The sequence below is a fragment of the Melitaea cinxia genome, chromosome 7 (genome assembly GCF_905220565.1).
Source record: "Melitaea cinxia chromosome 7, ilMelCinx1.1, whole genome shotgun sequence".
Classification (NCBI taxonomy): Eukaryota; Metazoa; Arthropoda; class Insecta; order Lepidoptera; family Nymphalidae; genus Melitaea; species Melitaea cinxia.
This window is the reverse complement of record NC_059400.1, coordinates 5,660,092-5,685,669: the sequence shown is the minus strand read 5'-3', so window position 1 is coordinate 5,685,669 and position 25,578 is coordinate 5,660,092. Positions and strand designations below refer to the sequence as shown.

The 25,578-nt window shown below is 34.0% G+C and overlaps 4 protein-coding genes and 2 long non-coding RNA genes across 6 annotated transcripts; 2 read left to right on the top strand and 4 right to left on the bottom strand.

The window, feature by feature from the left end:
• Positions 1-1,556: 1,556 nt before the first annotated feature.
• LOC123654957 (methylthioribose-1-phosphate isomerase) lies at positions 1,557-8,710 on the bottom strand. Its single transcript, XM_045590810.1, has 7 exons — positions 8,575-8,710; positions 8,281-8,379; positions 7,775-7,911; positions 6,181-6,389; positions 4,446-4,609; positions 3,810-4,011; positions 1,557-1,978 (listed from the first exon to the last, which is right to left on the bottom strand). The coding sequence occupies exons 1-7, from the start codon at positions 8,704-8,706 to the stop codon at positions 1,866-1,868; spliced, it is 1,056 nt and encodes a 351-aa protein (XP_045446766.1). The 5' UTR covers positions 8,707-8,710; the 3' UTR covers positions 1,557-1,865.
• A 2,534-nt stretch (positions 8,711-11,244) lies between these two features.
• On the bottom strand, positions 11,245-12,169 carry LOC123655260. Its single transcript, XR_006743364.1, has 2 exons — positions 12,082-12,169; positions 11,245-11,718 (listed from the first exon to the last, which is right to left on the bottom strand). It is a non-coding gene; the product is annotated as an uncharacterized LOC123655260 (long non-coding RNA).
• A 67-nt stretch (positions 12,170-12,236) lies between these two features.
• LOC123655257 (piggyBac transposable element-derived protein 4-like) lies at positions 12,237-14,721 on the top strand. The gene is made up of 2 exons (XM_045591077.1): positions 12,237-12,421; positions 12,680-14,721. The coding sequence occupies exon 2, from the start codon at positions 12,683-12,685 to the stop codon at positions 14,639-14,641; it is 1,959 nt and encodes a 652-aa protein (XP_045447033.1). The 5' UTR covers positions 12,237-12,421; positions 12,680-12,682; the 3' UTR covers positions 14,642-14,721.
• A 25-nt stretch (positions 14,722-14,746) lies between these two features.
• On the bottom strand, positions 14,747-15,695 carry LOC123655261. The gene is made up of 3 exons (XR_006743365.1): positions 15,401-15,695; positions 14,986-15,203; positions 14,747-14,885 (listed from the first exon to the last, which is right to left on the bottom strand). It is a non-coding gene; the product is annotated as an uncharacterized LOC123655261 (long non-coding RNA).
• Positions 15,696-16,105: 410 nt separating this feature from the next.
• LOC123655258 (peptidyl-prolyl cis-trans isomerase-like) lies at positions 16,106-17,569 on the top strand. Its single transcript, XM_045591078.1, has 2 exons — positions 16,106-16,301; positions 16,924-17,569. Exons 1-2 carry the CDS (start codon positions 16,233-16,235, stop codon positions 17,350-17,352), a joined length of 498 nt encoding a protein of 165 aa, XP_045447034.1. The 5' UTR covers positions 16,106-16,232; the 3' UTR covers positions 17,353-17,569.
• Positions 17,570-22,469: 4,900 nt separating this feature from the next.
• Positions 22,470-25,254, bottom strand: LOC123654962. Its single transcript, XM_045590814.1, has 3 exons — positions 25,186-25,254; positions 24,432-24,607; positions 22,470-22,942 (listed from the first exon to the last, which is right to left on the bottom strand). Exons 1-3 carry the CDS (start codon positions 25,226-25,228, stop codon positions 22,691-22,693), a joined length of 471 nt encoding a protein of 156 aa, XP_045446770.1. The 5' UTR covers positions 25,229-25,254; the 3' UTR covers positions 22,470-22,690.
• Between the last annotated feature and the right edge of the window lie 324 nt (positions 25,255-25,578).

The window sequence follows — 25,578 nt, the reverse complement described above, 5'->3', positions numbered from 1 at the left end:
AGGCAGTGTCCAGTCCTTCTCCTGAAACCTTGTAACCAATGAGGCGGAGATGTCAAAAACCTTTTGCTCACGTAACTTCGCCAAAACAGTAGATTTTTTTCAATGTCAGAAATATCCGCTACTAAAAACAAAAAATAACATGAAGGCTTCGCGGCGACAACGATCGAATTCAAGCCTAATGAACGACACCTTTTTAGAAGTAAAACTTCTTGACGCACGCTTGACTTGGGGGAGTAAGCTCGTGAATGCGTGACGAGAGCAGGAAGTGTGATCGAGCGAGGCGAACGCAAGTTGAGAGGGAGATATAAGTTAGATCGAGTTACACAAGTGTTACTTCAGTCTTGTCGTCTAAAGCACACTCGTTCTTTTATGTTTTAGTTGTTAGTTGTGATTGATCCAAAACAATTATATCGTGTATTGATGCATGATGATGTATTGATACAAAACAATTATATTAGATCACAACAATTGGTACATAAATCGTTTCACTTCACTTCAGCCTAGCGCAATACACAGCTCCCCCGAGTTCATTCCAGATATTTCAGATGTCCGCAACCCTCATCCAGTCTTCACCGATGATCTAACGATATATATGACCTTACGCATATAATAAATAAATAATAGGTAAATAAATAAATAATAGGTAAATAAATAAATAATAGATAAATAAATAAATAATAGGTAAATAAATAAATAATAGGTAAATAAATAAATAATAGGTAAATAAATAAATAATAGGTAAATAAATAAATAATAGGTAAATAAATAAATAATAGGTAAATATATAAATAATAGGTAAATAAATAAATAATAGGTAAATAAATAAATAATAGGTAAATAAATAAATAATAGGTAAATAAATATAATAAATGCTTCACCGAGATTCGAGGTGAAAATCGAACCTACAAACCCCGGAGCAAAAAACAGGATCACTACAAACTGCGCAAAAAAATTTTTTCTTTATATTGTTAAGGCGGTTTTTTAAAATTTGAGTTAAGAATCTATAATTTTATAGACATATTCAAATACTTATTTTAACTTTAAAAAGAAATGAATTAACTTAGTGACATATTTTATTATTGCCATGTAACAGGTTATACAACTATTCCCCACGTAAAAAAAAAAAGGTTATACAATTAACTCGGGCTTAGCTTCATAAGTAAACCGTTTCGATTTTATGTGTTAAAAATAAATTACTGAAGTTTTAAAAATACTAATTAGTTACCATACTTTTGAGTAAGATCTAAGAATGGGCTAAAAGTAAATAAATCAACCAGTTGCTACTGAAGAACAATTTAGTTTTATAATGCATTTATTGAAATGTTATAAAACTACTTATATAGTCTATGTTAGAAGGATCATAGCTAAAAACCATATTTGTTAAATAAATTTAGGAAATAAAATTTAAGAAAATAAATAGTTACAGTGAAGGTCAACTACCCCCTTCAAAAAAATAATGAAATTCAATAACACGGGTTCATTTAACTTTCATGTGTTTAAAATTCATGGATGAACCGATAAAATTACCATATAAAACTTAGTATAGGTAAAATAGCTTTGAAAAACAAATAAAAAACAACATTTATTCAAATACTTTGTAACAGGTTTTGATATAAAAGCTATATAACCTAGATTACATTAAACAGGTTATTATTCGAATGGCTGTTTTAATATTATAAAAAGTAAATCGTTGATTTACATTTGCATTGATTACAATCACCCAAATACAATAGTGTAATACTTATCTAAGTGTATAAGTAAAATTTTAAAAGTTGATATAGATTCGTTGCATGTAATACTAGTTCAACAATAACTATTCATTAACATAATTTAGGAACTATACAATTTTACATGTAAATATGTTATTATGAGACCGCTTCATGTAATTTGTCTGGTGCAAAGACTCCTTTTTCAGTAATTATTCCGGTTATTAAGGAGGCAGGTGTCACATCGAATGATGGATTCCAACAACTTATACCTGCAAAGATTGAAATGTAAATAGGATTTTTTTTTATAAATTTAATAACTTAAATTCCCAGACAGCTAATTCATGATCACCATCATTTTAAAATTTATTGATATTTATGATTAAGTACTTCTTCACTCCTAATGGTGTAATTTTCTAATGAATATGACTGTTTCTAAAATGGATCACTTTCAAATAAACAAATAATGGTTTAAACCTACAACTACACCTTTTTATATTAAAGTTTAGATAAAATACATAACAAAAACATTGCTGGGTGATTTTTTTAATAATAATAATAGAATAATGCTAGTGAATACTACTAGATTTTTAAATGATATCCCCCTATTATTTATAAATCTATTTTTTTAACCAGCTCAAGTCTTTGTTTATAATTGACTAATCAACAATACTTTGAAATTTAGAAAAAAATCACCAGTTGTATTTCAAAAATGTACGATCGTATATTCTGTGATAAGGTAAGCTACTTAACTAACGCAAAAAAAGTTTGGCTACTGACCTAAACATTAATAATAATAATAATAATAATAATACTCTTTATTGTACACCATTAAAAGAAACAACAGAGAAAAAAAAACATAAAATGAAAGATGTACAAAGGCGGTCTTATCGCTGAAAGAGCGATCTCTTCCAGACAACCTTTAACATTAGCGTAGGGATGCCAGTTACGATATGATATATCGAAATATCGACACAGTACTATACGTTATATCGATGTATAACATGATATTAAGACGTACCGCTTTAAACTATGACAATATTCGGTTTATAATTTATCTGGATCACATTACTTAGCTATACAGTCATATATTATTTAATGTGTGATAAATAATGTAATATTAGACATTGTTATTATAATGCTTGTAAATTGTAACATAACTAAACCTGTAACAGAAAACTCAACAAGCTAAGAAAGACTTCATTAAGCAAACGGCTAAGAGAGTAGACTAAATAGCTATAGTTTTAACAGACTCCAAAAAAGGAGGAGGTATCAATTCGACTGTATTTTTTTTGTGTTACTTCAGTACTTTTGGTGAACCGATTTCGATGATTCTTTATTTATTTGAAAGGTGCTTTTCATATAATCCCGTTTAAATTTAATCGTGATTAATTACTTTTTGTACAATACAAGTAATTTTTGAGTAATACCTATCTAGTTAATGCACTGTAAATGACTTCCGCCATAAAATGTTTTTGAGGGTAAGATTAACAATCAATAATAAAATATTATATAAATTTATTCCAAGCCATATAGAAATTATGATTTGCATTTGTGAACTCAGTGATATTGGTTACTACGTGGAAACTCTTTCTTTAATCTCTGAACATAATCTATTTAAGATTGATATTCATATTTGGACCGTCGTATTTGTCTTGTACCATTGGTACCATTTAATTGAGATCTGATGAGTACGTTTTGAGTTATCTCTAATAATGCGTATTTACTTGACTATTTTTTTCGTCTATCTACATTGAATTACTGGTCGATGTAATTGAAGTGAGCGAAGCGATCAAACAAAATTATTCAATTATTAATAATTATTATTTCAATATAAATTTCAATAATTATATAATTATTATTTCGCAATAATAAAAATATCAAAAATATCGTTTGTATCGATATAACTATTAATAAATATTTTTAGTTTTTAGTTTTTAATTTTTTTATAAATAATAAATAAATATTTTTAGTCATTCTTAGATTAGTGATATCAAAGACATAAAAATGTTTATTTTGTAAAATTAACACGTGGTCAATAGTGTGCACAAATTGTAAATGACTTTACTGTTTGCAAAAGTTTTGTAATGGAAAAATTCTTACCGGGCGCAGCTATTCTGTGTTCGCCGATATGAGTCATTTCCCTATCAGGTCGCTCTTCTATTTTGATTCTATCTCCAGATTTGAGGGACATATCTATTGATGTAAGTGGAGCAGCTACATAGAAAGGCACATTGTGATATTTAGCTATTATAGCTATTTGGTAGGTTCCTATTTTATTAGCTGTATCTCCATTTGCGGCTACCTAAAAATTCAGTGCACATTAAATTTTATTAAAAACTCCATGAATATTTAGTTAGTCAATATAATAAGTATATATAAGTAGCCTCTTTTTTTAAATATATTGTCTATGATGATATAATTACCAACTATTTTGAAAAATCGATATTTTAATACCAGATCCTCAAGAATGTTATCATCGAATTTCCTTGTAAACAAGTTTATTTATTGATGTTAAAACTAGAATTTTAAATATCATAATATTAATAATTTTAATATCTTTTAAATAAGTGCTACTTCCATCTCAAGTTTGTATGTAATTATTAATATGTAGATTTATTACAAAAATAGTTACATATGTTTATATCAGTTGGCTGTTACCTAAAAGACATGCATTCAGTTGCATATCTTAGGTACAGATGATTTTGAGATCTTGAGAGATTTGGTGTGATTTCTTACCCTATCGGCGCCAACAACTACAGCGCTAATGTTCCGAAGATGCATCAGTGCAGATACCATACTATCTACTATTAGAGTGGAGGGTATTTTCTCATGGACTAGTTCATACGCTGTCAGCCTTGCTCCCTGATTGTATGGACGGGTTTCAGTACAGTAGACATGTTCTGGAAATTGTATTTAATTGATTTAAAAATTGCAAACAGTACATGATATATATGTATATTTTTCGTTTTCTTTCCAATATCTCGAAAACATTGTTTGTTGAAATGTATAATGTATATCACAATAGGCGAGATATGAGTTTCCATTTCCATCCATTTCAGCCTATCGCAGTCCACTGCTGGACGTAGATCTCCACAAGTTCGCGTCAAAAATGGCGTGATATCATGTGTTTTGCCCATAGTCACCACACTGGGCAGGCGGTTTGGTTTGTTGGTTGGTTGCAGGACTGGCTTTGTCACATCGAAGATGCTGCTGCCTATCTTGAGCCTGTGTATTTCAAAGCCAGCAGTTGGATGGTTGTCCTGACATTGGTCAGCTTTATAAGTTTCAAGGTAGAAGTAGAACTGTGTTATCCCTTAGTCGCCTCTTACGACACCCACGGGAAGAGAGGGGGTGGCTGCCGAACTGCCGTAACCACACAGTAGCTTTATACCAACTAATTAGCTGTTACATTGTTACATATGAAAAACTGTTAATATGAAAAGTTAACGCTCTTGTGTTTTGGATCATTTATCCATTTTTTTTATACAACTAGGTCGGCAAAGAAGCTCACGACACAAAGGCTCACCTGATAGTAAGCGATTACCGTAGCTTATAGGCGACTACAACACCAGAAGCATTTCAAGCATGTTGCTGACCCTATCCCCAATTCCCCTCTGGAGCTCTGGTGACCTTACTCACCAACAGGAACACAATACTGCTGGAAAACAGTATTATTTAGCAGTGGTCTACTGTAAGATTGAGGTCCTTCCCCAGTCAGACTGCTTCAGATTTTGAGCAGGATATTTGCAGCCCCTGCCTGTGCCCTACGTCAATAAATCTACTTACCTTATTTAGACTATACTATGGTGCGTTCAACGAGCCGAGATACCAAACGTAAACAAACCAAATGCGAGGTCATTCAACTATGCAGGGTTTTGTAACCTTTTTTTTACTTACACAAAATTTTTAAATGTAAAATATATTTATATTTTGATAGTTGCTTCATTAAATATAGTTATGTATATAAGATTTGATACTTGTTATCAAAATATAAATATCACCCCGAGCACTTCAGGACACGGAATGAAATAAAAATAAATAATACACAATCAAAGGGCCATCCGCCGAATGTTTTCAAAGCCAGTTAAAATATCGTTCGACCTTGCAGAGAGACGTGCAGCAGATAGCAAACAAACAAGATAGAAAGAGATAGACTATATTTTGTTTGATCCGTCATCGCTACGAAAAAATGATGTGCTTTGTTTACGTTTGGTATCTCTTCTCGTTGAACAGACTTTACACATATTAGACAGTAGGGTAAATATCTGCCAACATGAAATAATCATCTCTGAAGTAATCTGCATAATATGCAGTTCTTTACAGACATGAGGCACTTGCTAGCAATGAGATATTCACAGGATGATTAATGCAGAGATGCTTCTTACTTGCAATGGTAATTAATGCACGAATTTACTTTAGTACTGTCATCAGTACATATAAATGTAACAAATGTAATGTACATAGATCTTACCTAATCGTTTTGCTGCATGTAATGATCTTATTACTCCTAAGGCAGTACCATATCCAGCAGTTGCCAATGATCCAGTATTACAATGTGTTAGAACTCTGACATGACCATCACCCCCAAAAGATTTTAATACTGCTTCAGATCCAAACTTTCCAATTGCTTTGTTATCTTCTATATCTTTTATTAACATGCCCTCTATGCTTTGAATAAATCTAAAAAATGATAATAATATTTTTTATTGTAAAATACATAGAATTAAATTATAATCTTATCAATACATATTTTATAGGGTCAGCTAGTTGAAATTATGAAAACATTGTTATAATAAATCTTTCTTTTTGTCATAATATATATATATACCAATAAATATTAATTAACAAAATGTATATGCACATGCATAACTTGTCAACTACTGCACCAAATGGGACAATGTTTTTTTTAACTTCAAAAAATGAGAAAGTTCTCAATTTGACAGCATTTTTTTATGTGTTATGTGGTCCCATTTAAATTTCGATAGAGATCTAATGATTGCTTTTTGAGTTATATCTGATAATGCATATGAACTTGAATATTCTTTTGTCTACCAAATTATATTACTTGTGGATGTATTGAATTCAGTTTTTTTCATTTGCGCGAAAACACAATATTTTTGTTGGTTACTGTTAGGACAAGGCTTTTTAAAAAGAATCAAAATCAATATATTACGAAGGTAGGTAATTTGCCAGGCCAACTTAAATTATCAGTTACGCATTTAGCGTTAAAAGAGTGATCTCAGAGTGACATCCTAGAAGTATAAAACAGAAAAATGAGGGTAGAGAAATGTACAAAGATTTAATATTATTAAAGAGGCTCATAAAATAGTTATTATTAAATGTAAACTCTTATTTTAGTTGAATAAAAAAGGTTCCAAAAAAGTCACACTTGTTTTATTAAGAAACAAAAAGCATTATAGTTTTATTATTAAATTGACCAAAATAATAAAATTTAGACTTTATTTTAGTTAAATTCTAAACATAGAACAAATACCGGTTTAATTAAATATGCCTATAAATAATAACATTTAAGGTAACAACAGCAGGATATATCTTGTTCAAAATCAGTAGAAGCCTGACTGGGGAAGTAGCTCGACCTTACAGAAGATCACAGCTAAATAATACTGCCCTTAAGCAGTGTTTTGTTCCTGTGGTAAGCAACCAGCAGGCGCATATAACCTACAGTAGAACGGTATGGTAAACACTTATTTGTCAACCTAGTTGTATAAAAAAAACTTATCAACATTCAAACCTACATAATACCTAATATCATCAAACACAATAAAACAAACTTAAAGTATCACTTTGAACAGATAACAATGATAACAGGCATATAATTAGTTCAAAGTAGTTAACTGAAATATTAGTTACAAGTAGTATACATTTTGTTTAGTGTACTGTGTAGCTCATTTAATGTTCCTGTCTTATGATTCATGAACTGCTATTTCCTAGAACTATCATACCGCATGTATGTAGCACAAACACAAACAAATGAAATTGTCTGCTTTTCAATATTACTACTAAAAACTTGATAATTATATGCTATTAAAAAAATGGTAACATACCTCTCCCTAAATTCATCAGCTGTAACATTTTCGTCAGCGCTTAAACTATTTGCCAAATGAATAAGCTCATCTGCAGCTAATTTTATGTTTACAGCTGTTGGCCTTGCCGACACCAGATAGTTTAATTTGCCTTCAATCTGCGATTAATTGAAATATCTATTTTAGTTATATTACATCATCTCTTGCTTACATAAATAATGTCACAAGTAGAACTTGAATTATTTAGCTTTATAGTTATTATTAGTTACTTATCTTTGTTATCGTTTGTTGTTATATAAATATTTTTTATCAAAGTTGTTAATTTTTAACAATCATAATGATATTAAAAGTATTTGGTAACTAATAATTGCAGTATCATTCATGTCAAACTAATACATAGATAACACATCCATGGAGTAAATTATGTGTGCGAGACAAAATATAATACTTTTTTGAACAAATGTATAAAATATTATAAACAGAAAAGTTTACTATCAATAATATTTGTAACAGGTTATCAAACTGACCTCTTGCCTCATAATCTTCTTGTCTAGGCATTCGTCTTTTAATAGTTCTATAGCCAATGATAAGCAACCAACTATTGCTATGGCAGGAGCACCTCGAACCTGTAATAAACATTTTTTTAACACAAGGTCTCAGGATAAACATGAATTACATAACAAAATATTACTGTTTAGAACAAATTTAGAATTTTATTATGACTACTAAACAATAAATCTCATAAACTAAATATAAAGAAACAGTTGGCAGACATAACTTATTAAAGTAGAGAACTCCAATTGGTTTTCAATGCAACTTACCTGCATTTTATTAATAACTTTCCAGCCATCTTCAACACCCTGCACCTTTACATATCGTGTTTGCAACGGTAATAACAATTGGTCTAAAATTTCTAGCCTACCTCGCTCGTATTTGATTGATTCTAAGCTCATTTTGCTGAGAAAATATAAAAATAACTATAAATAAAAATCTGCAACAATTTTTTATTACTTTATTAGTGCTATATAGACATACGGCTCTGTCGTGAATCTTTTTATTAAATTGAAATTAGGTATACATGACTAATATGTAGTTTAGTCCTTAGGTAACATAAAATTGTTTACCTTGTAGTCACCCAATCGATGAAAGTAAGACTCTGACTTTTCTTTGAGTTAAGAAAGATGCTTAGGCTTATTTTATCTTTTAATAAATTGTTACAAAATCATGGCTTTCAGTTGTTTAATTAATAATTTAAGAAAACGCAAAACCAGTAACACTGCTGCTAAAAGTTAAGACAACTGTCAAAGTACCGTATATAAGTGTATAATCTATGGACAGTGCTCCCACAGACATACAATTGTAAGTTGGCCGACTAAATCGCAGAGTACCTATATAGTAGATACTGACCCCGGTACCTCGAAATCTACCAAAAAAGTAGAAATCTACTAAATCTGGTCACGCTGGTGACCAATGAAGTATAGGCAGATGGTCGATATTTTCGGGACACTATTTTCTATAGCGATCGTTCTCCTATTTATTCTCTATGCTCCATGGCAGTGACGTACAGCGGCATGATGACATTATCGTACAAATCTTTGACCCATGGAGCATAGAGAAGAGGAGAACGATCGCTATAGAAAATAGTGTCCCGAAAATATCGACGAAATAGCGTAGCGCTGCGATCGCTAAGTTGCCTCAATAAAAGCGCGGGCTGTTGTGCGCTAATTTGAACTGATCTATCAAGTCTATCAACATTTAGTTCGATCATTTTTTAGACATTCGAAGGTGCATAAATTCCTAACAAGCTGAAAAACTGTTTCTGAGCTACAACAATTCAAAAAGTTATAATAGTTGCTATCGTAATAATATACACACGTTTCTACGCTTTTACAGATGTTGTTTCGAATTTACACTAGCATATAAATTAAGAGACTGGGTTTCATTTTACCTGATATTCTTTAAGTTTTAACTTATGTATATTTTAAGTATAAGTTACAATGACCGATAGAAAAAAAATTCAACGTATATAACAACTCCAGAGATGTGTATATACGTGGCGAACTCATGCGAAAATTTCGCATAAATTGAAAAGAAAAATCAGAATACAGTGATTAAACTTCGATAATTCGCAAAAAAGGACGTCCCTTTCGGATCAGATAGTACTAAATAATAATTATAGAGAAGACTGTCTTATTTACAAGTCTGTGAGGTGTTTGCATATTTTTAACCACGGGCATTAATTTAATTCACAATAAAGATTCATTCAGAAGTAGACGATATTGGATTAAGTTACATAATAATAATCTATTTCAATGCAATAAAGCTGCGATAGGAAGCTTAGTATAAAACTTCACAGTTAATATAACACTTATACATTTTTTATAACCTTTATTTTTTGTTCACATTTATTGTAAATGTACTTTAAGTAAAATATTTACGATGTTTACCTATTAATAAGATTCGAATATGAAATTACCTATAATATAAATTAAAAAAGGTTCTGAATAGAAAGTATTTGCCAGATAGTGAAGTGTGAAGCGGAATGAAAACATTCAGAAACTTATCCGTTTCATATCGTTATAGATTCAATAAGTTACAGATACTGAGACTTTATCAGTAAGATGTGAAATTGTTTTTATAAGATCAATATTTTAACATCCCACGGCTGGGATTAGGTCTATATGTTTTCTTTTTTGTTCTGTGATACTAAATAAGTTAAAACTATAGCATTTGTTAGTGGTATTCTTCCCGTATGCTTCAGCATGTAATGCTCTAATATCCCACTGCTGTGCATAGGCCTCTTTCCCCCGTGTCAGTGCTTAAGTCAGAGCTTAATCCACCACGCTGCTCCAATGTGGGTTGGAAGATTTATTCCCTATCAACCGCTATCAGATGTACATGATAACAACAGGAACCGACGGCATAACATTCTCTTCGAGGCACGGTGGGGAGACTCAAAAGGACTGCACAAACAGACCACAGCAAACATCTGTATGGCCAATATCAATGTTTGTTATGTGCGGGGATCGAACCCGCAACCACCACCTTTAGCATTCTATAGCTTTTTTTGTATAAAAATTACATTATTGTCTCTCATTAATTATGAACAATATTATGCATATTTTGATATGGTTTTATTAATTTTTTTTTTCAATAAAAATCATAAAAACACCACATTACTGTTTTTAATGATGCTTACAATATGTTTCTTCAAATAATTTATAATTATAAATACAACTTTTCTCAAAGTAAATTAAGAGTCAGTAAATAGTACTAAAATTATCAGAAATATATTATCCATATTATTAGACTATCTGTTAATTATTTAATTAACAATGAGACAATATAAACGTGGCCTTTGCATTGTGACTACTATACAGGTTTACTGGCGAAGTGGTGAATTAGTATCAATATTGAGTGATAGTTAGTAGAAATTAAAAATCAAAATTTGCTAGATTTAACGACATAGTAGTAAAATAAATAAAAAACAATTAAAATATCATATTTTTTTATTTCATAAAATTGCTTTATAAATGTATTTACGTTATTTACAAGTTCATTTGCATACAGTTAGATAATTACAAAAAAAATCTGCTACCTAAAACACATATCTATTGACTTACAAGATGATTTGGAATTTTTTAAAGGTAATGTAGATACTTTCTTTCTTTTCACACTACTACTAAAAGATGTACTTGATGCTTGTTTTTACTTCAGGTGTCACAGTTCTAGATGGAGCCTCGATTTAGGTGAATCTTTAAGTTTATTTTCAATTTTCACCGAATGTGTAATAGTATGAGATTTTTATTTATATTAAAAGAAATGAAAGAAAATATATCGTACCTATAGTGTATGTCAGTTCCTTTACATAAAATAGTCGCTTGCAGAGTTTCCATATACATTTTTATATCTTCTATAGATGATGTAGTATCAATAACAATTTCTGGTTGTTGAGAGAAAGAAACCTGTTGTATCAGAAATGATTATGTGAGCAAAACTTAATAAATTTTATAAAATGCTCTGTATGCATTATGAATAGATAAAATTATTCAAAAAAGCATGAGAAAATTATTTACATTCACTGAAAGATTATTGGAAATAGTAAAATTCATATCTTATATAATATCAACTCTTCATCACAAGCAAAATAACACCATCCTTGGATCAGTATTGAGTGAAAATGAGCATGGATCTCTTCTAGTGTAACACATGATGGTGGAGACATGTTCGAGATAATGACCTAATGTTGAAATTTATGTACAAAAAAATATTAAAATCTCGCAAATCTATAACAATATGATAAACATAATAATATCTAAGTCTTTTACATTATTAGCTGTTACAATCTCTGGTGATTCCATATGATGGGGTCCTGCTGGTTGAGAATCTTCTTTTAAATTGTTACCTTGAACGATTTTTAACCCTTTGACTGGTGGTGGCTATATGTGTGCCACCATGATTAAAAAAATATTATTTACATCTGGTAACACATAATCGTTAGAATGTTTTTGAAACTATTTTTCGAACGTACCCTTACGCTATCTAAAAAAAAAGCAACAGGTGATTGACGTTTACGATTTGTGACAGACGACGGCGAAGTTTAGTATTGAGGTTGTTTTTCGATGACCAGTAAATCAACAAAAATCTCTGAAAAGTGCCACAGTTTTCGTAAGTATTTTTATAATTCTTATATTAGAAGATATATACTAAGCATTTCAGCCATTATTTCAGCAAATTAGTTCATAGTTTTCTTGTAAAACGACGTCAAATATGGTGGCAATAGAGCTGCCACTACCAGTTTCGTACCTACCACTAACTATAAGTTCACTCCTTTAGTTTGAATATATATTTTAGTGCTACTGAGGAATTTCATTGTTGTGTGCTTATTTAATTAATTAGTTATCACTATATATTTTATTTTTTCAGATAATGAGTAGAAAAAAGCAACTGACGGACCGTCAAATAGAAGAGGAGCTCGAAGATCTCTTTGGGTTTCCTGATGGCATGGTGTCTGAAGACGATGCTGAGGTATCAGATAATGAAAGTGCTAATAATACTGACCTGGAACGAATTTTAGTAGGTGAAGATTTATTGCTTAGTACAACAATTACCAACAGTTCTACTGATTTGCCTGAAAGATCACAATCACCTTCTATATTAGTCCAACCTTCAACGTCTAATGAAAGTTTCTTTACTCCTGCTGACAGACAAGATATTATAGACACTCTTTCAGATTTTTCTTCATCATCAGATGAAAACTCTGATGAAGATGAAATCGACTGGAAAAAACAAGATTGGGAACAAAGTCCCTCTATAGAATTTTTCGATTCTGTGCCATTACGCTCAAGTAGAAGTTTACCTAATAGAACAAGACCTATAACATATTTTGAACTTTTTTTTGATGAAGAAGTTGTGAAGAATATAGTTGAACAGACAAACAGATATGCAGCATCTTGTAACGCACAAAACTGGCAGGAGTTATCAGAGGGCGAATTCAAAGCATTCCTTGGTATGATCATACAGATGGGTATTCATAAACTTCCAACAATTGAAGACTATTGGTCCAGTGACCCCATATTACAAGTTATAGAAATAGCTGAAACGATGACTTTACAGAGATTTCAAAAAATATTAAAATTTTTACATGTAAATGATAACTCACAAATGCCACTTAGAAATAGTCCAAATTTCGACAAAATGTATAAAGTGAGACCACTTGTTGATCGGTTGAACATTCTGTGTCAAAGAAATGCAGTACAAACAAATTCCCAAAGCATTGATGAATGTATGATAAAATTTAAGGGTAGATCAACCCTCAAACAATACATGCCAATGAAACCGATAAAGAGGGGGTTCAAGGTATGGTGCAGAGCTGACAGCACTACTGGATATTTATACCAATATGAAATATATACTGGCAAAACAGATACAAGCGAAACTGGACTGGGGGAGAAAGTAGTAAAATCCTTGTGTGAATCTCTTCTTACAAAAGATTATTTAGGTCATGTTGCATTTGATAATTATTTTTCCAGTGTTGACCTTCTTCAATACCTCTATGAAAATGGCGTCTACAGTACAGCCACAATTAGAACCGAGCGTGTTGGTTTACCTCTTTTAGTGAAAAAACCTAAAAATACTGGTGACAAAGAAGAAGATCAAAGACTTTCAGAGGTAGCAAAAAAGGAAAGCACAAAAATCAAGAAAATGAAAAAGGGGAAGTGGAAATGGAGGGTCAGAGGGAATGTTGGTTTTGCTGTTTGGAAAGACACAAAGCCAGTTACTGTGGTGAGCACAGCTTTCCACCCAAAATTAAAAAAAACATGTAATAGAACACAAAAAGATGGGTCTAAAAAATCTATCAAGTGCCCTGTATTGATAACAGAATATACAGCTCGTATGGGAGGGGTGGACCGTTTTGACCAACAAAGAGGTCAGTACAATGTTGGTAGAAAAAGTCGAAAATGGTGGAAAAGAATTTTTTATTTTTTAGTTGATGTTGCAATTACCAATGCTCATATTTTGCACAAAAATAATACAAGAGTCCACAACAGAATGAAACAAAAAGACTTTAGACTGGCTCTTGCAAGGGAGTTGGTGGATAATACTACTTATAGAAAACGGCCATTCAAGTCATTGCCCAATTATGTGTCTAAAAAGAAAAAAGTAAATGAAAGTGGAGAAAGACAAAAACAGAAGTTTGGAGTTCCACATGAAGTAAGATTTGGAAGACTTGGTGAGCACTGGCCTGAAGAAACAGATGGATATAAACGCTGTCGCTACTGCAGCACCAAAGTCAACAATAAAAGGTCTAAAATACAGTGTGATCGGTGCGAAGTAGCCCTTTGCATTACACCCTGTTTCAAATTGTTTCATCAAAATGATCAATAATGGTATCCCCTGTACCAGCAGTGGCAATCCTGTTGCCACCATGTTTTTTTCTATAACTAAGAATAAAAAAATTTTTTAAACATTTTTTATAAATAAAATAAGGTGCAATGAACCGAAAAATTTACTTATTATTTCAATGACACTGAAAAACGTCTCTACCAGTCAAAGGGTTAACAAGGGTTGTGTATAATCCAGGTTTTTCGATTGGTCAGTTATTAATGTCATTTTGCACTATTGGAACTTGCTGTAACAAAAAAAAAAAACAACTTTAAAGTAAAGTAAACAGATTTGATATTTCTTATATTTCAATATCATCTAAAAATAATAAATTTTGGCATTCAAACCTCTTCAGAAATGTCCTTTTCCAAATCGTGAGGGTTTATTGGAATGACATTGTCATTCAAGAGTCCACCTTTCGCGAGGGATGATAATTTCAGCTCCATTAATAATCAATCGATCAATTTTCTTAATATCTTCTTCGCGAAAGTGCTTCTCACACAAAACTGATTTGGAGTCAATTGTTGTGATAAAGCTTTTACCCATTTTCCCTCAATACGTTATTCTGAAAGTGAATGAATAAATTTTGAGAATGTAATTACTTGCAAATCTTGTAATTAACCTTAATTTCAACAATTTCTTAAAAGTTCAATAAAGATTAATTTATTTAAAAAAACATGATTAACTAAGCAAATAATAATTTTACATATTCAGTATTCCAATGTACAGCTATGAATCAATAACGTATGAAGATATTATTACCTTTGGTAGTTTGGTACTTTGAATAAAGATGATTGACGCAAATTGTTTTTCAGTAATTCATTCTATTTTAGCGATCAGATGCTAAATCTCTTTTACATCCACGCACAATACAATGTTTCACCATTTTGTAATGTTTCTTTTGGTCAAAAATTAAAAAATTACGGAGCACGATTATTTTCTCACAAATGCCGCAAAGAAAATTTGTAAACATTGTTTACAAAATACATTATTCAACTAACTTCATTTACTTGTACTCATAAGCACATGACATAAACAGCTAACTTCACAGAGGCAACTTACCGTCAGCAGCGCAGACTGGTGGCTGAAACAAGTTTTAGGGACAGGCGGGCTATGCTTTAGTACGTAGCGATCGGTCTCCTTTTCTCTATGCTCCATGCTTTGACCATTGAAATTTGACTTAGTTTCCTAACGTGTATTTAAGACCGTGGTTTAAAAAGTGAGGTTTAAGACGAAAAGTAATAAATTTTTTAATGTTAAAAGCAATAAATGTTTATTTTATTAATTAAAATATAAATGACTAATCAAAATAAATTACAAACAGTAAGATGTTATTTAAAAAAAAAAACAAATTGTAAGTTTCAGTTTGTTATTTTTTTTTTTAATAAAATACATTTTTATAAATTTATACATTATACTTTGTAAAAATAAAAGATGCCTCTTACTTTGTTTCTGAACGTTAGCGGAAATTGTGTACAAATTTTTGTCTATGAATCTCTTAATTTCCGCCTGGCATCGAAGAGAGACGCATCGTCATTCTGCTGCGCTTCTTTATACCTAGGTCGGTGAAACTAAAACGAAAGAAGTGTTAAACATGTCGTTGCCCAGAGTGTACTTCGACGTTACAGCCGATGGCTCACCATTGGGGAGAATTATTATTGAGGTAAGGATTAGTTTCAAATATGATTGAATTTTTGTAGTGGGAGTTGTCACCCGGCCGGCGTGTTAGACCGACCACGCTGTAAGAAATAGGTGTAACATATCTTCGAAATCTTGCTGGAATATTTTGATCGTATTATCGATTATTATTTTTAAATTTGTTTGTGTAGTATTAATCGTTTTTAGTTTTCTTTATATTGGGCGCTGTTTAACGCACAAGTAATTCATATTTAGCATCCGAGATTACTTTGTGAAGGTCATTTCCTTGAAGACCTTGATAAAGTCGTTATAGAGTAAAAATTCCACGATTCATATCTAATACCTATTGAAAATTCTAGAATATATTGACCTCTTGAATTGATACCCTCTGCGCTGTAGCACGCGGTATCCGTTGTCCCTGTAATTTAGTAGTGATATACGCTAAGACAGTAATGGCGGGACAATAAATATGTGTGTGAATCATCATTATAATTATTTCAATTTTATTACATGGTTTTTTACATTTTAAAAGTTTATTTATAGCATAATATAAGAACTTATACAAAATTAAAAATGTTAATAATTATTAACTATCAAAATTCGTTTGTCCTACTTTCGTGGTATAAAAATAACTATACTTTTTACAGTTGAAAGCTGATGTTACGCCCAAAACATGCGAAAATTTCCGTGCACTTTGTACTGGTGAAAAAGGATTTGGATACAAGGGTTCCACTTTCCACCGTGTCATCCCCAACTTTATGTTACAAGGAGGTGACTTCACAAACCACAATGGTACTGGAGGAAAATCCATTTACGGAGAGAAGTTTGCTGATGAGAACTTTGTTCTGAAGCACACTGGCCCCGGAGTGCTATCCATGGCCAATGCAGGACCAAACACTAATGGCTCCCAATTCTTTATTACCACTGTGAAGACTTCTTGGTTGGATGGTAGACATGTCGTTTTCGGCAATGTTATTGAGGGCATGGATGTCGTAAAGAAAGTTGAAGCTTTGGGTTCACAGTCTGGCAAGCCATCGCAAAAGATTGTCATTGCAGACTGTGGTCAGCTTTCTTAAGATAATATTGTAATATTTATAAAACATAATGCGATATTTTAAGTTTAATATAATGTCCTCTCCAAGTAAAACACCTTCCCAGTCATAAGATTTAACAATATATTGAATTTTACTGAGGGTCATTCCAATGTTATATAAATTTATAACTGTTCTAAGTTGCAAGTTTGTGCATTTACTTCTGCATTGTTTATTCATAATAAATTAACTTATATAATAATAATTGGTTTTATTATTTTTTTAGCACTTGAAATTATATAAGGAAAATAACAATATTCTAACCTAAAAAAAGTGCAAAGGTGGTCTTGTCATCAATAGCAAACTTTCACAGACAATCCCTATCAATAGAGAAAAAATTAGATAACTAAACAATTTCGTTTTAACTTAGCCACAATAGTATTTGTTTTTATGGAAAAATTACGGTGAATCACTGAAGGTTATGATGTCAATTCAGTTATAAGGCTTCATAATCTACGTAGGTACTACCTATCTGCACACGACTTCGTGTCTATTATCGCGATGTTACATCATTTAGATATTATACAGTCAATTGTAAAATATCATCAAATAGTTTAAAAATTGAAATTGTTGAGCGAATGTTCTAAAAAATTCTAAACGGTCCGTTAAAAGTTAGATCCAGTCTTGGGGTTTGGAAAAAGCTATCCGAAAAATTTGTATGAAAAACGAGAGCTAATTCTTTCATTTATGCAACATAGTTGTGTTCATTGTACTCACTGCGCCGTCAGTTTATTTATCTTGCTAAGTTTGTGAACAACATAATGATGGTACGGTAACGAGTGACAGCTTTTTATGACCAATTTCCTATAAATCGAAACTTCGTAAAATGCATTCGGGATTTATATTATGAATATTCACGACCGTCAATGCGACTCCGCGTTGGCCCAACGGTCCAAGCCATGGATTGTGCCTGTTGCGCTGGCGGTTGCGGGTTCAATCCCCGCACATGATAAATATTTGTATTGGCCATACAGGTTTTGTCTGGGTGTTGGTGCAGTCCTTTTGGGTCTCCCCACCGTGCCTCGGAGAGCACGTTAAGCTGTCGGTCGGTCCAAGTTGTTATGTACACCTGATAGCGATTATTACTCATATTTTGAAATATATCCGCCAACCAAAATTGGAGCAACGTGGTGGGTTAAGCTCTGATCTTTCTCCTACATGGGGAAAGAGGCCTACGCCCAGCAGTGGGATATTATAGGCTGAAGCGAATGCTACTCCGTGAGTGGGGTAAGCAGTGGCAGCCTCCCACACATGGAGAAAAAAAAAGTTTCTTAGTACCTAATTTCCTTCCACTTTAAAATTTGTCGGATTATATGTTTACCTAATTTCTCGCAGAAAAATAAAGTCAGCTGACCATAATACGGTGGAGTATACTCGTACGTCAGCTGGCTGCTTGAACATGAAAAAAAAAAATTATATTTTTAATGATTTCCTCTCAACTAAAAAATTACCTGGTGATAGTTTATATGTTACTAAGAATGAAAAATAATGTCAGCTGGCCGTATCTCGGTAGAAAGTTTGTCAGGTGGTACCTAGAAAGGCGTCTTCTGAAGAGGCAAGAACAAAGACGGCTCATCCTAAAGAGCGTTGGTGCAGTGCATTCTCACGAAAATTACATAGGTAATCTTAAATCTATATTTCTTTATAATAAATACTATTCTCACATTACATTCTTGCTTTTCTAATATGCCTATACAATATATTATCTACACCTACGGGTACATTTGACGCCAAGATGTCACGAGTAGAGCGCCAGCGTTCCTATAAAACGAAGTTTAGTACGATTCTTAGCACTGCACAGTGGTCCCGGGCGGTCATAGGAAGTCAATCTAAGAATTACCGTTGATACTGTGTGCTAACGTTAGTAAGAGTATATTTTGGTGACAGTTGAGGTAATTTACAACAACTAGTTAGGTTTAAACCTGACGTAATTTTTTTCGTAAACCTAACCTAACCTATAATTATATGAAAGTTTATGTTTCAGTTTTTAATTGTGTACAATAAAGAATATTATTATTACCTGACTGGATGTAACTCCACCCGCTTAATATATAAAATAGATAGGTATATATAATACATACTCATATAAATAAGATAGTAAATTTACTTATACTTACTTAAATAAATATAAGCGGGTGGAGGAATATGACCAGGCAGGGAGATCGAACGGCCGGGGGTTAGCACTGTAGGCTGAGAAATCGGAAGACAATCCTAGCCGAGTCAAGTAACGCCGTCTTCTGCATCCTGACTGCGAGCGAATCGTCCTAGTTCGTTCATCGTTTGAGGCTACACACCTCGCGGTTATGCATGGTCTTAGCGCTTAACATGCCTCACCCACCACACTTCCGCGGGATGTACAGTCTCATGACCGACGACTTATAGTGCGTCATAGTTGCGCGGACTCTTCTGTCCAGGGCGTCAAGTTCGGTCTGAGTCCATCGTAGTATGCCAAAGGTGTACAAGAGAGTGGCCATGACCCCTGGGTCATGGCCACTCTCTTGTACACCTTACACGTTATAGGCTCGGACCTTGTTGGCTCCCGACAAATAGCTCCGAAGAACTTTTTCAGCCGTCCAAAAAATATTTCGCAAACTGCATGTTTCATGTCCACCACCCTCACCCCTATGCATTGTGACATACCCAGATGTCGGTAAGATTTAGCTTCTGAAAGGGTCTTAAAGGATTTCGATTCGAGACTAAGCTGCGCCGATTGAGTCACCTGACCCCTGTCTACATGCATGACCGCACACCTATCTACTTCAAGCTGCATCCTGATGGAACTGCTGAACTCCGTAGTGATTTTCAGCAGTTCCTACAGGCGTGCAGCGTTATGTGCCAGCAATTTGAGGTCATCCATGTAGAGAAGGTGGAAGACCTCCTCCGAAACTGAAAGTCTCCCCGAACGATTCAGCAGGGTGCTTAGAGGGTTCAAGGATAAGCAGAACCATAGGAGGCTCAGGCAATCACCCTGAAAAATACCCCTCCGTATCCTGATTGGGTCATCCGCACCCGTCAGTCTCTCGCCTTGGAGACAAAGGATCGTACTCCATTGCAATATGTACACTCCGAGGAAGTCTCGAACTGCCTCGTCAATCTTGTACAACTCGAGGACCCTCAGGAGCCATGAATGAGATACCGAGTCGAAAGCCTTTTTGTAGTCAACCAAGGCGGCCGTAAAGTTCCGACGGTTGCGTCTGATAAGCTGGCCCGTCACAGAGACACTGAGAAGGACCTCCTTTGTACTGCGACCGCCTCCACGACATCCGTTCTGAGCTGCAGGCAAGATATTAAACTCACCAATATGTCGTGAGATCTTACAGCTCAGAGCGGACGTCAGTGTCTTGTAGATGGAGGTCCGACATGTTATGGGGTGGTAGTTGGGAGGATCAGCGGCGTTGGTGGACTTAGGAGCTATGTGAGTGATCCCGGTAGTGAATAGGTTCGGGAGTCTCCTCCGATTTATTGTCTCTTGGTATTGTCGAGCAAGGGTCGCATGGCAGGGACCATCGGCCCCCGGACTTTTCAAATTTGGAGCCCGCCGGACCGCACCACTGACGTCCGCCGTTGTGAATGCGATCGGGTTCATCGCTTCGATCTTAGCACACACGTCCTGAACCGCCGCAATCCAAGGGCCCTCCTCATGCTCCACCTCCCTTTACCATATGTTGCGCCAGAAGGCGATGAGGTCAACCGTACTTGGTTTTAGGGAAGCAGAGCACGCTATCGGGTTCTCCAGCTTTCTACAGAACCTTTTCTGATCACTTACGAAGAGGCGATTTTGTCGTAAGCGCTCAACTCTCTCAGAATGCCTGCGAATGCGCTTTCCCCATGCCGCAATTCTCTGCTTCAGGCCGTCGATGCGCTCCGTTAGTCTATCGGCTATGTCAGGCTAATTGGGGCTGACGTCTAGCCCGTTGAAGACCATTCTAACGGAGCGCACGATCTTTGGCCTTGTGTTGCCTGACCTGAAGGCTAGCAGCCTAACAATGAGGGCCCTGGCCAGGCTGATACGGCGTTCTATTCTCCTCTTCCAGGCTGGTACGTCGCTACTATTATGAGTAGCGCGTCCAGGCTTTTGGGTCTTGGCTCTGACAAGGCGGTGCACTGCTAGAGCGGCACCGAAGATAAAATAGAACCCGTACCCTCCAAGCCGAGACTGCCTTCCAAATAGAGAGGTAACAGCCTAATAGCTTTCTTGTTGCGTTGACACTGCGTCGCGCACTGTGGAAACGGGTTCGACTTCAGGAGCAGCCTCACGTCGAAACCGTTCGAGCTCAGCGGCGTCAAATACTCGCTGTATGTATCGAGCTCGATCTACCAGGTTCTGTTCCGTGACAGTTACATTTGGCTCAAGCACGCAGCCGATGTTATCGCCCGGTAGCCAATTCGCCCGGTTTCTCCTCCGACAGCCCTATAGTACGTACGCATGCCATTTTCATTTATTGCGGTTGTCCATCACATGCGGCGCACTACACCAGCGGCGGGCGCCGAATGCTGAGTCCCTTGAGACCGCCGGCGCCAAGCCAACTGGTGGGGATGGTAGATTAACTGACCCGTCAAGTGGTGGTGCTGGTCGGCGCGGGTGGCTGGCGGGAGCCGGGAATCGGAAAGGCTTCTAATCTGCCGGGAACCACACGGCTTTATAATTTCATAATTTATTGTTAATATTATTATTAGCTAATAATTTAAAATTAAAGAGGTAAATGCGTATTCCGAAATTTCTACAAATTTTACTCGTAAGCGAAAAAAAAAATGGAGTCTTTAATATCTTTTATTTCATTATTATTAGTTATAAATTGTAACAATAATATAGGCACTAGAAGCTACTTTCTTTCTTTTCTTTCTTTCTTTCTCGAAGAATGTATGTAATGAATACTTTCTTTAGTTCACTATAACGAAACAAAATTTATTTAGATAACACCTTGTGCATATGTAGGTATATTATAAAACAACTAAAATCAGAATGAGTCTTATGTACCCTACTTCATAAAATTATAATTATCTTATTCACAAATTGAATGATGAGATGATAAATGCAAAGGCTTTCGTCGTACAATTCAGTTTTAAATTATACGCTGAGTTAAAAAAAAAAAAAAAACAAATTGTTAATTAAATTATTTATTCATTTAAAATTTCTATAATACCTAATGTAGGTATCAAATTACATAAGCACCTAAAATTATGAAGTATCTCACGTCTGGTTTTAAAAGCTAGTGATATTAGGCAGATGATAATGCCTTCATATTCATTGCAATATAAGGAAATACTTAAAATATTTAAAAGATTGAAATTTTTAAACTATCTATCTACATATCTTTTAAGGTTATTGACATAATATTAATAACATAATGAGAAGAGAGATAGATACAAGGAGATGGAAGGTTGGTTTATCTGCTCCCGATCCATAATTACAGAGGGATGAAGTACAGCAAGACGTGCAAGCGTAAAGTTTAGTTCTTTCGCCGATAACGATGCATCCCGGGTCGCAGTGATTCGTACAGGTGCGTTCTAAAGCCCACATCTTGAGAGCAGTTGTTGAATTTTCGTTGGACGTTGTGTATGAGAATCTTTTGACCTATAACAATGAATGACGAGATGAATTATTTTAATGAAAATATGTTAACAAAGAGGAGATTATAACTAAGTTTAAATGTTATGTTGAAAAAGATAAACTGTATTGACTAGGATTTAAAAATTTTGATGATACATATTTATAGTATTAGAATACAATAATTTAAATACTCGAGATTTTTATCGACCTTATTGTATAGAATAAAAGTCTTGGTACATAACCTCCTATTACTACAGTTTTTATAAATTCATAATGAATTAGGTTTCTATGTCACGAGAAAATGTGTTTATAAGTAAGGAATAAGAATGTAGTATAGATACAAAAGTATCGGTGCTGTTTTCAGTAATAATAATATATAGCCAGGATTATCCAGTAACAATTTGCTATTCGATACGGCCTCGTTGAAAATGAGATGCTTTATTATATATAACTCAACGCCATTTCTTGAAAATGGTCATGCATTGCTTTACTGGGATCGGTGTATTGTCACTGACAGGTTTATTGCAGCCAATAAACCTGATATAGTGCTAGTAGACCGTCAGCACGCCGAGCAATTATTGTTGACATTACAGTTCCACATGACGATAATCTCGTAATGGCGGAAAAAGAAAATTAAAGTAAATATTTAGACATTGCCCGCAAGATTACCGGCATGTGGAATGTAGACTCAACAATAATTGTTCCTATTGTTGTGTCTGTCAATGGTCTATTAGCGAAGAGTTTCGACCAACACCTTAAGAAACTCTCGCTTGACTGTTGGATCAAGGGTCGGATTCAAAAGGCAGTGTTGCTTGAAACGGCCCGCATTGTGAGGAGGTTCCTCAGCCTGAAACCTTAACTACCTGGACCTCAACCTACCACTGGAGGACAACTATTTTTATATTTTTAAATATATTTGTCTTCTTTAAAAATATATTTAAAAATGTAATAAGGAAATATATTGAATAAAAGACCTGTATTAAATGTACCTACGTTAGAATAATCGACAAATTTTCGTATCTCTATACTGCATGTACCTACAGATGTATCCGAATTGTCAACTGTCTACAAACCAAGTTCTATCGTATACGGTTAAATGTGTTTCCTGTAAAATAGTCACAAAAATATAAATTAAGATTCGAGGTTCTGTAAGACGCGAATTTTTAGTTATTTTCAAGTGCATGAAGACCAGTTCTCATGTTTTCGGCATTTCAACAAAAAACAAGAAAATACTTAGTGTTTATCAATTAAGGAAAATGCAAATTTGCATATAAGCTTACGTATTTTTATAGAATTACATTTTCATTACGTAAAGTATTTAAGTATCAATTGCTTTGTCTTTAGCTCAAAAATTCCTCTATTCTCGGTCGCCTGTAAGAAATAGGTTTTACTGATAAGGCCGCCATTGCATATTTGTTTTAAATATTCTAAAATGTTATATTGTATTGTGTGCAATAAAATATTAAAAAATAAAATAAATAAATTAATAACTACTACTACTACTAATTTTCACCATGCACATTCTTCTTTCGTTATGGCATTTCTGTATAAGTGCGGAGTTGTTGTGACGGAGGTCCGCGCACTTATCCTCGGGTTCTTCAGCACGGCACTTGTAGCACCAAAGCTCATTGTTAGGCCGCGCGGCCGCTGACGTCACATGCACGCTGTCACGAAGCAGGTCACTGTTACCTGGAATCCATTACGCTTAAGATAAATTATGATTCTAATTTTAAGACACTCTTTTAAATTTATTAACGAAATCTACTTTAAGTATTTTTTTTAATCTTAGAAAAATCATCATACTTCAACTTAAAATACTTATGTTACAGAAAGTATTCATTCAGTGTTTCATATAATTATTTTAAATGTTAACATGCTATTTTGTAGTAAATTTGTTCGTTGTAGTAGTATTATTCTTTACAATACAGGCATTTAGATTTGACAGAATCAATTTATTAAAATAAACAAATATTCCACATTCAAATTTATTGGCAGAAAGAAACAAAAAATAGTTTTATATTTGTTATATCCTGAACTTATTGTTGCTATGAAATAGTTATATGGATAATAACAAAGGAAATAACATTTTCCGCCAGTGACAAGGATTTGACATTTACCATTCTAACTCTGCATAGCTTTAGGTGGGCAAGCGTGAGTACTTGTCTTACTGAGTCTTTGTAATGTAAATGTCTTATATGGACAAGTAAATTGATGACGTGAACATAAAGGATACAGTTATATACACCGAATAGTTTGTTTTGACATACCTGGTGTTAGGAATGACAGCGCGAGGACGACCGCCAGACGCATGATGTTTGCAGTTCGCAGAGCGCATGATCTGAGCTCCAGCCTCCGTATCGATCTCATCTCTCGACCTGTTGCTGCTCCCGGCTGTCTCCGCCCTCGCCCCCTCCTCTTCGCTCCTCGCCCTTCAAGGACTCCAGCCACTTTGATAGAGGAAAACAATCTAAACTTTCCGAATTCTTAAGAAAATTAAAACTTTTAGCCCTGTCGCTGCTGTACCTTCTGCTTAAAGAGCGCTTTATTAAATAACGCTGAGACTTTCTACTTGAATAAAAGGTGCATGTTTGAGAAAGAATAAAAAAGAGTAAATGAACCAAGTTTTAGCACATAATTATTTCATTAAAACATGAGCATTG